Source organism: Balearica regulorum, chromosome 1 (genome assembly GCF_011004875.1).
Source record: "Balearica regulorum gibbericeps isolate bBalReg1 chromosome 1, bBalReg1.pri, whole genome shotgun sequence".
In the NCBI taxonomy this organism is placed as follows: Eukaryota; Metazoa; Chordata; class Aves; order Gruiformes; family Gruidae; genus Balearica; species Balearica regulorum.
In genome coordinates, this window is record NC_046184.1 from 9,524,169 (window position 1) to 9,539,968 (window position 15,800).

A 15,800-nucleotide genomic window follows, 5' to 3' on the forward strand; every position below is an offset into this window, starting at 1 on the left:
TGACTAATTCTTGCAGTGAGGGTCGGAGGTTGCAGTCTGAGCTCAGGCTCTGGAATGAGACTTTCTACCTTAGGGGCTGCAGGGCTGGGACCTGAGCAATTAGACAACCCATTGAAGTTAATGACTCATAGGTTATCGTGTCATGGTGTCAAGGAACTTTATGTGCTTTCCCTCAAAGCCAAAGCAAACTAAATTCAGAGAAGCATAAATGAAAGGAGAAAAGCAAGTGTTCAGGCTCACTGCAAAGTTAGTGACACGTGAGACTTGCTGAAGTCTGAGGTGGGCTGGGACACGGAGATTGATGGTCCATGCTTTCTAACAGATGTGCAGTTTGGTGGGAAGGCCAAAAGTCTGTGGCTCCAAAACAAAGGATGGGTGACTGGCCTTGGGAATCCTCCAGTAGATGAGTTACTTGAATATTTTTCTTCTGTGTAGCAGCCTGTGTTTCCAGCATGTCTACAGCTTTCACCACAGTGGACAGCTCGGCCTCGGGAACCTGCTCTCCTGCCGAGGCATTGCTCTGCACATAGGAGGTCCCACTCCTGTTACCTTCAATGTGGCTGTGAGGGACCCAGTTCTTCCCTGGGTCACCAATTCTTCTACTAAAAAACTAAAATATAGATTTATTTTTTTTTTTTTTTTTAGCTCTTAGGTGATAAATGCAATCATCCACAGAGGAAGAGTTTGGGGTTTTTTTTAATGCTATTACACTGGATTTACACTAAATCACAGTGAGTTTAAGTAACACGCCCAGAGATTAGCAGACAAGTTAGTTGTGGAGGGGAGCAGACCATCTCAGAACATTGTCTCAAGCATTTTTTCTGTCCATAAAGATGAAAGATAATCAGATTTCTCAATTGTTTGTTACCAAACTAAACCATATGCTTTTCTCTCTTCATTTTAATGATTGGTTTACTAGTCAGTATTACCTTGGGCTGATCCTGACCTCAACTTTGAATATCACCTGTTGAACCTCAGATCTTTTTCCTGACCTACAACATTAACGGGATGTTTTTAGGTATTTCCAAGACAGTCCACCCCACCAGGATACCCATGCCCCATGCTCCTAAAGCAAGTTTAGGCGCTCTTTCTGTCACTATATTGCATGCTCTTTATTCTAGGCAGATTTTTTTCTCTCACTTTTTCTCTTTCCCCTCCCAGTGGTTTTCCCAAATCACAGGCCCTTCTCTTGATGTCAATTATACAAATCTCTTTAGGCCACATGCTGCTTTGAGGGTGAGGCTGGTTTTAGTTAAGACCGTAATTGTCAGCAGTAGGGTGGGAGCAATGCGAGTCCACATCTGCTGAGCTCCTCTGTATTTTGTTGTTGAATTCCAGCAATTATGCCTGAAGTGTTACAAGTTTGCATGCTTTTCCCATAGGCGAGCCAGAAGGCAAGATGTCAAATATGGAGACCCCGTTGCACAATGCTGGGATGTGGAAGACAGTGAGTGTTTTGCACCTTTCTTGTTCTTTCGTTGCTTTGACAACAGAATTTGCTGTAAGGGTCTCTGTCTGTCTGCAAAAACTTGCTGAGCTTGACAGAATAACACCATTAAAGCAGTTGCCTTTCCCACACTTCATATATATTATCCTTCTTGCAGTTAAATTTGCAGAGCCGGGGCTGATAAGGGAGAGCCAGCATGGGATGGCACCCTCGTGTCCCTTCTGGGCGACCCTCCCCAGCACTCACCCAGGGGAGGGAGATGTGCCCTGGATGGAAAACCATCACACACTTTCCTACAAGTAGCTAACGGGACGTGTGTGATGTTTCATCCGGAACCAGGGGAGATAATCCTGCAAGGAAACCCGCAGGGGTGAATGGGGAACGCGTCATCTTCTCCCCTTCCGCCGCATACACTTGACACAAGTCCCGAGGCCCAGGTCCAGTTGCCAAACCAGCCCCTTCCCCTCCCTGCAGCTACTTAAATACTCCTGTTATTAACAAAAGCCTACCCCCCCTCCCTATCAGCTCCCCCCTCCCTTTCCCACACCCTCTTTTCAGATGCCAAAGGGTCTGGCTTGCTCCTTTGGCAACTGCAGCTTTTCTCTTCCAGCGAGCACTGTCGGTACGAAATCCTGCGGTTACGCGGCAATCTCTGCGGCAGCATAAAATAAATGAAAAGCATTCAAAACCAAGCTTGGGTTTGTCTGGGGCTCTTCTACCCGCTTATTAAAGCGAACAAGCCAGTCAAAACAGTATTGATTGTATCGTGGCATTGAACATTTGATTCGGGAGGAGCCACCGCTTTCCATTGATCTCTGGTTATTTTCGTGCTGCTGTGGTGCTGGATGGCTGCCGCAGATCTCGACGTGAGTCACTGCAGAAATCAGAGCTGCTTGCCACAGGATCAAAGCCTTAAGTCTGTTGCACAGTATAGAGGGCTCTGACTGTACATGTGTGCTTGCAGACATAGTTAAAAAGTAAGGGTAAAATCTAATTTTCATTAAAGTCAACAACAAAACTCCTGTCCATTCCCAAAGGGCCAGAATTTCTCTGCTTGCTGCTTACCATGGCTCTCCAAATAGTGGTATCTGAGACTGTGCAAAGCTCAAGGCTGTAGAAACCCTAGCAGAAAAGCTGACAATGTCACATTTTCCTGGAAGGATAAAGAGATACTGGAAGAGTTGGCTTTTCTAGACAAATCTAAAATGACTTTGCACAGAAACTGGTATTTATCCTTCACCCTGAGGTAGTGCCACCAATAGTAATTTTATCCAGCTGTGGATGTCCCCTGTGTGCCATAAAACCATGAAGCTGACCTGTGCCGCTCTAGGCTCTTGGCTTATTTATGCCATTTGCGATAATTAATAACATTATGTCCCCAAACCCTGTTTAAATTCAGTGCTCCACTGTGTGAGATTCCCTCCCAGAGACTTCATTGACTGCATGAAGTTCTTTGGCTCTACTGAAATCTCAGTGGCACAGTGAAATAAAAGAAAAGCATTTAAAGCAGAGAGCTTGAATTTCTATAGATCTCATATAGGTACTTATGATATTGAAAAAACAATTCAAAATTGTATTCATTTTGTTGTTGAGCTAACTTTGGATTTAGGAGACACCACTGCTTTCACCTTCCTTTCTGTTATTGGCAGGCCGTAAGAAACAGCTTTAGTCTGATGGTAAGGCAGATAAAACACAGATAAGACAGACTGGAAAGGGAAATGGAGATGCAGAGATTATAAATTACTTGCTCAGGTTTACAGAAGGCCAAGAAAGGAGCCCAGATCTGCTCATGGCTACTTCAGTGTTTGGTCTGAAATGTACTACAGGTCATTTCAAATTATACTGAAGGAAGGTAAACTTCAGTTTACTTTAGCCCTGTGACTCCTTGAAAGTGTTTGGGATGAACAAACCAGACTCTACAATCTACCCTTAGCAGCTTTAGCTCAGTTTAGTAGTTGCATTACTTAAAGGAAAAATACAGGTCAGATTTTAAATTCCTCCAAGGTGAAAGCCTCAACTTTAAAATGGAGCAAGCTCGTGATATAGATTTTATTGACCTCCTTAAAAACCAGTTGCACTGAAGGAAGGTTAGCAGCCGCCTCTAAATCCTCATAGTTATAGTTTAAGCTAAAAGTTAAGTTTCCTTTTGCTTTTTTATAATTCACTCACTCTTATAGCATCTGTTCTGAATCAGGCTATTTTCCCATTGCTTTAAAAACCAGGTCAGGGTTAATCTCCTGTACCATGTTTGCTTTCCAGGCATTAGTCATGAAACTGCTGATGAAAAGGTGATTTTTGGCATTGAATTTAATTCAACTTTTCTGGAATGTATTCCTAAGTCCCAGCAAGCCTCTATTAGGTGGTATATTCAGCGCTCTGGAGAAGAACATCGAGAAGAGGTAAGTTATAGTCATCAAGGCAAGTTTCCTCTACAGAGAATTCAGCTGAGCATTGAAGGCAGGAGTTATTGGGATTAGTAGATGTTTTACTTTCCCTTGCCTCACCTTAGGTATCACATAGCATTCTGGTATCACCATTTGGGGCATGCAGTGGGGAAGAGAGAAGACATTTGCACTGTGTCATAAGCAGATTTAGATATTTGGTTTGACTTGCATGCTCATTCTATTGGAAAAAAAAAAAAAAAGAAGAAAAGAGAAATTCAGCTTTAAGTAGTGGTAAAGAATCGAAGTACTGGAAAAAAAAAGTCTCCTCTTGCTCAGTAATTAACACAACCACCACTTCTGTAGGTAAAAGTATGTTCAAAACCATTTGTTTTAATAAAATCTCTGCTCAGTTTAGTGGCTGATTGCCTTCCCTTATCATATTAAGCAGTGTAGCTGAATTGCACGTGTGGCTTGCTGCTTCTCTCCATCTCTCCCCAGAGAAGGAATGGTCTGTGCATTATTTGCGTTTTTCTTGTTAGTGGAGTCTGCAAATTTTTCTTAAATGTCACCCTGCGTTAATGCAGAGATGTCAGGTTAAAGAATTACACCTTGCATCTGGAGTAGGAAGCGGTGAGACTTGTAATGGCCCTTATTAATTCCTGCAGGAGGCAGGTTCGGGGTCCTCATGGGTGGAGAACCCCTGGAGAAGCCTCCCCACATACCCCCTGCACAATTTCCTTCTGATTCCTGTCTGAGCTAGTGACAAAGGGGCCCTCCGACATGCCCCAAAGGTCAACGTGCTGAGAGTGATATGGCCTGGGTTTGGGTGAGTTGCAAACCTCCGGAGTTTTCATAGCCTTTCTCTTACATGAGTGATTTTGTATCTGAGGCCAAGTCCTGCTGTGATGGCAACCATGGCAACGGGGAAGGAGAAGGGAAAAGAACTGCCCTTTCAAATGAGCTGCTCCCAGGTGTTAGATAGCTTTTTTGTTAAATGTTCATCCGAGACAAAAATTAGTTTAAATGACAGGAACTATCAAACACCCAACCAGCATTCCACTCTCAGTGCTAGTTCATCCTATGAGGGTCTCTGAGTGCAGCAAATGTGCCGGTTCTTTCTAAAGGCTGGGGACGTGCAGGCCAGGGCAGGTGCCCACACAAGCATCACCTTTGCGCCAGGTGTAGTCCCACGGCAGTAGTCCCAACGTTGCAACCCCGGTTATGTCTTGGCCTAGAAAGCCAGAGTAAGGGGATACAAGGCACTTCTGATTTTCCACCAGAAAAGACAAAAAACCCCACAAAGATGTATATTGACTATAACATTGCAGTATTTTTAATCTACTCCCCTTTTCTTACTCATGGTTTGGACTGGCAAAGATTCTTTTCTCTGCTGAGAACAAAAACTTCATTAATTTATAGACACAGTGCTTCCCACAACATGCGCTAAACACCAGAATAAAGAGATTACTGGTTTGAAATACTGCCTCTAACCTCCTCTACAGTCCATGCTTGGAAAAAAAAATGTGATCTTCTGATCTGCAAGCCAAGCACACTCTCAGCCACAGGTGGCTGAAGTGAAAACCCAGCTAGAAGTGTGTCAGCCTTTGAAGACCTGTGGGCACTCATTGTTTGTGCTTTCATTGATTTACCTTGAACTGTCCTGTACAGAAGACTCTGTGCTCTACTTCCCTGCGGCAGCAGTTTGTAAATGCACTTACATATTTGATCAGGGAAACAAGTAGAGTATTTGCTTAATTCTAACCATGTGTTTAAGACTGATTTTTAAATAAATTTAAGCAGATAGTTAACAGGTTTTTGGTTGAGGGGTGTGTGTATGTTTCTCCTTTTTTCTGAACAGGAAGTTATGTCAAGTTTTGAGGAGACTCAATCATTTTTTAAAATAATGTATTGCAATTATAGAATGTGCCTCAGCTTCTCAAAAAGAGCTATAAGCTTTGTGTAAAGCAGCCAGTTCCCTGTGAAGAATGTAATATTTCTGTAGCATAAGAAGTCACACTTTCAAGATTTGAAAGCCTCTTTTGAAGGGCTGCTTTTGAGTTTTATCTGTGTCAATTTAGGGGAAAAAAAAAATCAGTTGATTTTGTCATAAATCACAGGTTCAGATAGGCCTCTGAAGGTCAGGAAGCCAAGCTCAAGCTATCTTTCTTATTTGATTGAGGAACAAACTGCAGGTCAAACCAACTTCTGAGCAGAGTTAGGGCAGGCTAACCTATATAGCATAGTCTAAGTCAAGGCTATATTATTTTTTGCCACGCTTTGTCTTTCCAAAAGGTTCACTGTGACCTGGCCCCTGCTACTTGTTCTGGGCCAAATGCCAGTTACCCAGGCACGACGATGTCCAGCGCTGCAGGACTGCCCGACGTGCCAAGGATGTGCACGTTGAGAGAGAGAGAGGGCATGCGTGCGTATGTGTGACGGCATCTGAAGCTCCAGCAAGCGCACAGCATATATCTTTGCACATTAGCAGCCTTCCACAGCAATGTTTACTGGGCTTGCTCTGTGTAAACAGTCTGACATCTGTTTGTATGAGAAAAGTAAAGCTTTGCTAAAAGGCTAGATTAACCTTTGAGGCAAATTTAGAAGAAAATTTGAACGAGAAATCTGCACACAGATTTTCTACATTATGAATGCTAACAGTAGGCAAATAGCTTTTTACCACATATTGTCCCTAAAGCCATAGCAGTGTTTCTGTGATCTAGCTTTGATAAAATAGAAGTTGGAGCTCATGTTCCGCAACTCCTTGGGGTGGTTTTTTTTGTTTTTTTTTTTTTTTTTTTTTTTTTGCTGAAGATAACAGCCTTTATAAATGCATATGCACACATAGATGAATACAGGATCAGATCACTTAAAGACAGTCTGTAGCTATTAGTTTGGTTTGATTCCTGCCAGAAAATTCTTATAGTAACAGAATTTGTAGTATTTTGAGCCAGGTTAGTTCCAGGGTCCTAAGAACTTGAACTCCTTCTGAGCAAACTCAGCTTCCACATCTCGAATCATCATATCGGGAGATAACATTTTTAGAAGAAAATAAAAGAAACTTTTTTGGTTATTTTTTAAGATAAAGGTATTAATCTAGAAATGTCACATTCTCAAATGCATCTAACTAAAGTTAAATTCCTAATTTCATATATGGCTGCCTAAATAAATGACTGCGTCTACAGAGATGCTGAACAATCTCTCTTCCTATTACATGGAATAAGGGTATTTGCATGCTAAAATGTTAATCCCTTGTTAATTTGGGGTTCCAGAAACTGAGATTTTCAAGTTTTCCAATTTGACTTATCAGTAAAAATGAATTCATCAGTATTAGAGCCTAACTGGAGGCCGCCTTAGAAAATCTAAAGATTGACAGAGTAATTGACTTTCTTTTCAAAAAGTACTTCAATTTGACAAAAATACCATATGTGACAGAAACAGTGTGATCATATTTAATGTGCAGCTTGATCTTTGCTCAGCCGGTGCCTTACTATAAGTTTTCCCATTACAATTACATTTTCTGCTCTCTCTCTCCCCCTTCCTGCAGCAGATTTCTCAAATAACACTGCACATTATTTTAGTGCATGTCTTAGCAGTGTAACTTATTGTGATGACGATACCATGCTTTGCAAATGACTCTGTGCACCTGGAACTTAGGTTATGGACTTTTAGTTCCAGGGCTGGAACTGTAAAGTCTCAGCAAGTCTTTAAACCTGGCTTTACAAATAGACGGCTTTGCACTGTCCTGGACATGCACTACAGCTTCCTGAGGGGAAGGAAAAGGGCAAAATCCAGACTGGATGGGAAGCGTTTGGCCCAGCAGGATGTCCCCGACATTTCACCTGTAGGGTCATGGTTCAGAATGTGACTTCCAGGCAGAGCGACCTGCAGGGAGGGACAGGATCTCCTGTGGCACTGGAGCTGTCACCAGGTCATTTTGCTGCCAGTGGGAGTACATTTCCCTGTGGTTTGGGGCCGTTTTAAGGTCAAGAGTCAAATATCTAGTGCTTTTGTGTTTAGTGTTGCTCACGCAATTGATCATGTTTGTTCCTGTGCGTGCAGGGTTAGTCACTATGATGAGGGAGAGCGTTTCAGTGGCTGGAGTTCATAAAAAAAAGTGGGGATGTCATCTGTTCATAATGTCTTAAACTGCTGAAGTTTTCTGAGGCTTAAAACAGATATTTATTAATTTGTTTATTAAAAAAAATATCCTATATGTGTTGTGTTATGTTATGTATATAATAGGTGCCAGGACTGCCAGAAGGAAATGCATGGCTCCCTACAGAGCCATTAGTTTTGGTGCCCCATGCTCTGAAAAGTATTTCCCCCCCTGCTTTAGGCTCCACTTCACCCCAAGTCTCCTGCGGCTCCAGGTCTGCCAAGATGCCACCTCCCCTTGCAGGAGACAGAACAAACTTTATGGTCTGCAGTGGCAGAATGGATGCAGATCGCTTTTAACTCTCTTTCCTGCTCATTCATACCCGGGGGTGAAAATAAATCCACTGAAAGGCAGGAGGACTTTCCAGTTTCTTCTTCAGCGGTTCTTACCCTTTCCATATTCCTGCCCCACAACCCTGGGCGGTGTTTTTCTGACAGACCCAGCTTAACGACCATCTGATGGTTTGGTTGGTACAAGAGTTTGACCCACTCTTGGACAGGACGTCTTGCCAGTCACAAGATTGTGACCTAGCTCCCTCATCAGAGCAAAGAGATGTTGTTTCTATTCCACATTTTAGCCAGACTGAGAAGACACTTTTCAGTTTACCCAAGACATAAGTTTCCATATCTTTTTGTGGCTGGAGATTTTTGTGTCATGATGGTGATTTTTTTTTTTGTTAGAAACATCTGGTCAGCAGCATGTTGTGAAAAAAAGTCACAGATTCAGAGCCAGCCCTAAAATCTAAAAGTTGGATGACAGCTGAGTAAGGAAGAGGACATACACCAAGGTCTTAGCTTTCAGTAGAACCTTCTGTTAGAGGAGTGTAGTTCAGTGTTTTAATCCTTAGGTCAATGAGAAAGAGATTGAGAGGGGTAAAAATAAGAAGAGAATCATTCTGCAGCCTAGGGACAACTTATAGCTCTCATGCTTTCACTCTTTTACTTTATTACATGACTCACTGGCTTTTTTTTTTTTTTTTCCCTAATACCTTGAGATTTTTAAGTAAGACTAATATTTTGGACAGTTTCCTGGGGGAAAAAAAAAAAAGAAAAAAGAAAAAAAAAGGAAAAAAAGAAGTAACTCTGAACTGAGATGCAGCACATGACATTTCTGCTTTGATTTGGACATACTGGGGGGGGGGGGGAAGGTTAGGAGTAAAAAATTTAGTCTCAGAGTTAGAAGATAACTTCACCTTGAAAATAATAGGAATCATGCATCTCCATAATGACACTGTTCCAGCAACATGTTCTTCATTTTTCCTGTGGCTTCTTGGTAAATAAAAAAAAGATGAAAAAAAAAAAAAAAAAAGAAATGAGAGAAACAAAGTCATGTGTAACAATAATGCTAAAAAAAATCCAGAGTAAGCTTCATTTCCAGTCAAATGATGAGGATGAAGAAGAAAACAATAGAAAAACAAAGATGAATGTGAATTCCTCATTTTCCTTTCTCCTCCTCTCAATTTGTTCAGGGGTTGCAGCTAACCCATGATTAGTCCAGCTTTATCTCTTAAGTTTTTTCACATGTTGATTAATGAGGGAAGGCAGGCTTTGAAGCCACTTTCTGCTCCCAGACAGGTGCAGTGTTTTAACTGTGAAAGAGCTGACATGTGAATTATTTGTAAAGAGGGAGCTATCTAAACATGTCATTAGCAAAGGACAAAAGGCATTTACCTAACCTGGTGCCACAGCACTTTCAAACCCTTGGTTGTTTTCCAACTTACTGATTGTTTAAAGATTTGCCATCATTATTGGCAATGCCTTTTTTTTCGTCCATTGTTAAATTCAAGTTGCATGGAGATCTTTTCCTTTTGTCAAACATTGTCAGTACCTATGGCATGTGCCACAATTCAGGTTATGTAATTTTAGGCAAACTTGTGTGCTTATCATGAATGATGAAAAGTAAAATTTGTTGATAAAATATTATCAGAAGTCTGCTCCCACTCCACTAAGAAAAGAAAGTTAATGGTAATCAATTGATTCATTTTTGTGGTTTATAATTTGTTCCCTACTGAGCAAAACTATGTCTCATGTTTAATTTTTATTGTATGCTCAAATTTAAGCACATGTCAGCAAGCTTTTATGAATTAAAGCCTTTCTGCTTCTGAATTGTTAAATCCAATTTACAAATATTTTAGGAGAATTATTGATTATGACATATGGGAAGGGGGGAAGGGGGAGCAGTGAATCCACAATTGACCAAAACAAAATTATGACTTTTATCTAACTAGTCTTTTAATTCTCCTCAAAATTTAATAAAATATATTTTAAATCTATAGGTCAGGAACTAAAAAGCACATTAAGCATTCAAGTGAAAGGTTAAAGATCTACTACCAAGTAATGAAATGCCAGGTGTTTATGAAACTCCAGAGCCCTGTGGGGGGAAAAGTAGAGAGGAAAGACAGGAAGAGTTCTGAACCTATGGGTAAAACAACATAAACAGGACACCAAAAAAGAAATGAGGGGAGAAAACAGTAATGAAGTGTTGCTCAATACGTGTGAAATCGGAGCCCTAATTTCATCCTGCCAGAGGATAAGAAAGGAATGAACAATGAAGGCACAGAGAAGGAAGAGGTGACAGTCACCGTAAATCAATATTCAAGGTTAACACAGGACATTCTGTAAGAACGCTGCTTCATTAAAAATAGGAGTCATGAGAGGCTGGGATTAAGGAACCCAACCAATTTAGACTCTGTTAGCTTTCTCTGCGGTATCCCAAGGCGGGGGGGGGGGGGGGGGGGGGGGGGGCAATTCCATCAGTTAACACGTTTACGACTAGAAAGTGATGGCTGCTACACAAATGGTAAATAGCTATGAGTAGCAGGGTGCTGGACTTGGGGGTCCAGTGATCTTTTCAAGTCTAGATCTGCCATTATTCTTCCTCCCTTTCACTGAAAATAGGCGAAACACTAGTGAGGGCTCTTTGGACTGGTGCCCAGCCAGCCGAAACAGCCAGCTGGAGATCTTCCAAGTGTAGGAGGTACACAGCTGTCAAGACGCTCTAGACTACAATACTGGCAGAGCCACCGATAGGCAGATGCTACTGATGCAATTGCATCAAGCCCTGAGCTCAAAGAGATCCATCCTGTTTTCACTCAGACAATGTGGGAACTTGGTCTTTGCATAGTGCCTTATGAAACCCAAATGTCTGGAAATTAGCTGCTTCTTCCCATCCTTTTCCCTAAACATCTTAAACTTGGGTCATGTTGCATGAAGCCTGGGCACAAGAAAGAGGGGCTTCCTCGTCATATCGCAACAGCCAAGCCTCCGAGCACTTCCACCTGGCCCCTGCTCTTGCTTCTCTCTGTGGAGTACAGCACCACAAGGAAACACCTGCCCTAGACATATTTCTGCCTACAGCTACTTATTTGTGAATTCATTTATTCATGTTATGCTCCTGGTTTTACTGTAAGAAAGGTACATTTACTCATAATGAAGTGTCACTAGCTGATAAAATTGAGGACTACTGCCCTATGCTGTAGGTTCTGGAGGTGGAAAAGTGGTCTTTTCTAGTCTGTCTCCCCGCTGTCTTCTCTGTATGTATTTGTGTTTTGACCATGATTTCTCTGGTTTAAACTCACTGTAGTAAATCAAAAGTAGCTTGTGCTCATGTAGCACCTGTTGTCAGGACAATCGATTTTCCAGGAATTTCCTGAAATTAGTGTGATTTCACCCTGCTGGTGCCAAGTAGGCATGCTTATATACAGTTTACAAACAAGGAAACTAAAGGTTAGGGTTGACCCAACACCACCAACTGGTGGCAGGAGCCAAAAAATATTTGGCCGCAGAACCAGGCAGCCAGAGCCATGTTCTGACCAGGATTTTGTAGCAGCTGATTTCTTGTCTCAGCTGCAGTCAGATCAATGGAGGGACACAGGCCTTTATTCATCCATCCACACACCTATCTATCCATCTACCTACCTACCTACCTATCTGTGTGTTACTGAAGACTGTTAGAACTGATACAGTAGGAAGCCGAAGTCTCTCTCTCTCTCTGTGCATGCATTATATATATGTGTGTATTGCTTTTTCTGGTGATCTCTAAATGGTCTCTCAAATTATTTAACCCTTCCAAAATCATTATCATAGAATCTTAGAAAAGGGTAAAGCAAAAAGCCCCAGGAGGTCATCTCATCCATCTCTTTGCTCCAAGAGACCCTATTATGATAAAGTGCTAGTGAGCTAGAATCATAACAGATGGAGAATCATATGTATGTATACATTTTTTCCCATGGAGTAGAAGAGGGAATCATGTGCAGATTTTTTACATAAAGAAACACTGTGTAGCTTACCCACTGTGAATAAATCTAATTTAGTCATCTTTATGCCTCCCTGATCTTCATCCTCTGAAGTTTGCTGGAGGGTCAGATGTGCGCTCCGGGAAATTTTCCAGATTCTGTGTTGGTTCTCTCTGCCCCCACTCCCCACTTCTCAAACCCACTACTCAGCCTTGTGCTGAAGTTTTTCTACATTATAACAATGCCACCGGCAGTGCGGAGGCTGCGTTTAAGGCCCTGGCTTTGCTGCGGGCTGAGCAAGCAGCGCTCCGGGTCCTTTCCTTCGGTGCCGATGTGTGCTGCAGCCTCTGTGCGGCAGCAGAACATAGCATGCCTGGGAGGTGACAGCTTTGGACTAGACCAGGATCATTTTCAAAGGAAATGCTAGTGTTGGACGCTGGGAGTTAGGGGTCTGCTTTCTACTTCCACCTCTGCTACTAATCTTTATATGGTCTTTGGCAAATCACTTACCTTCTATGTTTCCCAGCTGCAAAAATACTTAGGTGCCCAGTGCCTCATCCTGATATTTTTTTTTTATTTTTTTTTTTTGGGGGGGGGGCATGTGTAATGCTTTTTTTAGACTTAGATTATTTCAGAAATAATTTTCAGATCACCAGATAAGTAACTTACCTGACAGTGTTATTACTCTAAGGTGCACCTTATTTTTAACATGGGAGAATGTGCTGTATTTTTTGAAATATTTCCATTTGTAAATGAAACCACAGTTCCACGCTGACAGACTTCAGCTCTCACTTGCAATCTCATTCTTTTCTTTGCTTCTCTTTTGTTTCTTTTTTCTTTCTTTTTTTCCTCTAAGTTCTTCTTCACAGATCTTAACAATAAAAGAATTGTACTGGGTTGTATTTGTCTAACCTCGCTGGGTGCTTTTAATCACTTCTCAATGAGTCAAAGCCAGGATCAACTTCCTTTTGTAAAACCTAGCTGAAGAAGATCAGAATCACAGCATTTGACTTTAAAAATCAGTAGTAGTATTTATTTTCAGTGTAATAGGGCCTCAGTGCTCCAGATATATACAAGCACTCTGGTTTATTGGGTGCATTACAGATACCTCAAGAAAAGCAGTTAGAAAATGGATGGGATTTGTGGCACTAAATAGCTACCCTTCCTTGGAGAACGTAGTCTAACTTGTTGCATTTTTGGGTGATGTGTGTTACTGCCTGTCCTTTCAGCTGTACAGCATATTTGTTTTACTACTGAAATGTCACTGATACAGATGCTATAGTTAGGGGCAGAACTCGGACATAGACAGGGTCTCTTGGTACCTGTCTGAGCTGCACATGCCCCACCACGTGCTGGCACCCAAGGGATGGATTGGGTATGCCATGTGCCAGCCGAGCCTTTTCTCCACCTCAGTGTAACACCGACGCGTGTTCTGGTTTTGCCGAGGAAACTCATGTGTATCATTCTTTTTTGTCCAACCCCACAGCTGAAGGCTGACGAAAGGATCATCAAAACAGAGCACGGGCTGCTGATCCGCAGCTTGCAAAGAAAGGATGCAGGAGCCTATTTCTGCAAAGCCCAGGAACACACCTTTGTCCACACCATCGTGAAGCTGAATTTAAATGTCATTGAGAACGGGCAAATGGAAAGCACTCAGAAAACTGAGGACGAGGAGGGTCGGGTGAGAGATTTGCTGACGGAGTCCCGGCTGAGGTACAAGGACTACATCCAGCTCGTCAGCAGCCCCAGCTTTAGCCTGGATGAGTACTGTGAACAGATGTGGCACCGGGAGAAACGGCGGCAGCGGAACAAGGGTGGTGCCAAATGGAAGCATGTGCAGGAGATGAAAAAAAAGCGAAACCGAAGGCACCATGAGCCAGCCAGGCCACCATCTACGTAGTCTGTAAATGTTATTTAAAGAAAGGACATTTTCCATTTAAAAAAAAATACTGTGTTCTGGTTTTGTGCATCTTGCCTATGAATTAGTACTGCTTCTTATTGAAATCAGATAACTCACCATCACCATTAATCTGTATGAGACTGTACAGTGGGATTCGATACTAAATGAGATGTTCCTTATTGGAGTACCACACACTAGGCAATAATTTCATGCATTAAAAAGAAAAGATGTACACTTTTAGCTAATTTTTGGGTAGCCTGAGGCTATGTGAGCTGTGTTCTGTACTTCCTGCATAATTTTCACGTAGGATTTAGTGTCCGTGTTCCCATGTTAATATTTGCTGCCACATTCCACCCCAGAGGTGGCTACATTTCAGGGGAGGGCAGATGTATTTCTAGTTCTTTGACATCTTTCTGAATAAGAAGCATGGTAGAAATGTGTGACAGATCTGCGAAAATGCCCACTAATTTACACATTGGGCTTGTATACAGGCACATGGGCAGGGTTTGCTAGCACAGAGAGGCTCAGCAAAAATCAAATTAAGTATTGGCTTAGGAACAACATTCATTCTCCCCATTAAAAAAAAAAAAAAAAAAAAGAAGAGAAAGCATTATCATAGTATGAGAGGGGAATTATCAAGTGTTACTCATTAGAGTTTGAGTAGTCACCAGTTTGCAGTCATTCTGCTGAAATGAAATGTTGACTCTAATTGGAACTGCCACCGAGATGCTTGGGAGTAAATTTCCTAAGTGGTCCGTGGGAGGCATGTGCACAAATCCTATTAACAAATAATGGGATTCCTGCCTGCACCTCTCCTTTCTCTCCAAAGGTTTGACTCTGACTGTTTCTCTGACCCTTTGCTAGCTTTGTTTTATGCAGAGGAAAAGAAAAATAAAAGACAACAACAAAGCTAAAATGAAAGACGATGAGGGAAAATATTTAGTGGCTGAGACCAGTGCTCTTGACACAGAGCTGAAATTCCTCAGATGTGTGTATTCTTTGGGATTTTCTCCCAAAGGTCTTATGTATTTTTAAGTTGAAAATTTGCATTGTTGGAGTTAATACTTTTATTATAATTAAATAAAACAAAAGATGTCCATGTGTAAATAAAACTTGTAAGTTAGAAATTTGCTATATACCATAATTTCATTTGTAAAGTATTCCTTGTTCCTTGGGTTGTATTTTGGTTTTGATAGTGTAAATTTTTCCATATAAGCAAGAAACACTGGCCTCCTTCTTCTTTATTTTACACCAATGTGATTTCACTGATTTTATTCCTGATATGCAGCAACAAACACAAGCTCAAAATCAGGCTTACTGTCTCTTCTCATGAGTCACAGCCCCCCTTTCCTCTCTTCCATCTAACCTCCCTCCGTTTTGCCTTTCACGCCTTTTTGAGTGTGAAATGACAAATTAGCCACTTCCTCACACGGAGGAGAGCTTTGATGGATACCAAAACGACAGACTTGACTTGTTTCTCATGCATTCTACAGATCTTGAGAGCAAAGTCTGTGGGAAACCCATGTAATTGGTGTGCACCTCATTAAGGAACCGAAAACGTTGGCTCTGAAAGTTGCAGCTTCGTCCTTGCCCATGCTGGTGTTTGTGTGCGCATTCAGTCCCTGATCGATAATTGTGTAGATCCAATTTGCATCGTTGTTCATTTCCTCTCTGTTGAA

General features: G+C 41.8%; 1 protein-coding gene across 3 annotated transcripts in view; it reads left to right on the forward strand.

Moving 5' to 3' along the window:
* Window positions 1–15,248, forward strand: part of SEMA3D (semaphorin 3D) — a 146,218-nt gene extending 130,970 nt beyond the window's left edge. For all 3 annotated transcript variants that reach the window (XM_075771100.1, XM_075770948.1, XM_075771021.1), the window contains 3 exons: window positions 1,383–1,447; window positions 3,707–3,846; window positions 13,708–15,248. In XM_075771100.1, the coding sequence (XP_075627215.1) occupies window positions 1,383–1,447; window positions 3,707–3,846; window positions 13,708–14,121 (619 nt within the window). In that variant the 3' untranslated portion in view covers window positions 14,122–15,248. The remainder of the gene's footprint in view (window positions 1–1,382; window positions 1,448–3,706; window positions 3,847–13,707) is intronic.
* Window positions 15,249–15,800: the final 552 nt, after the last annotated feature.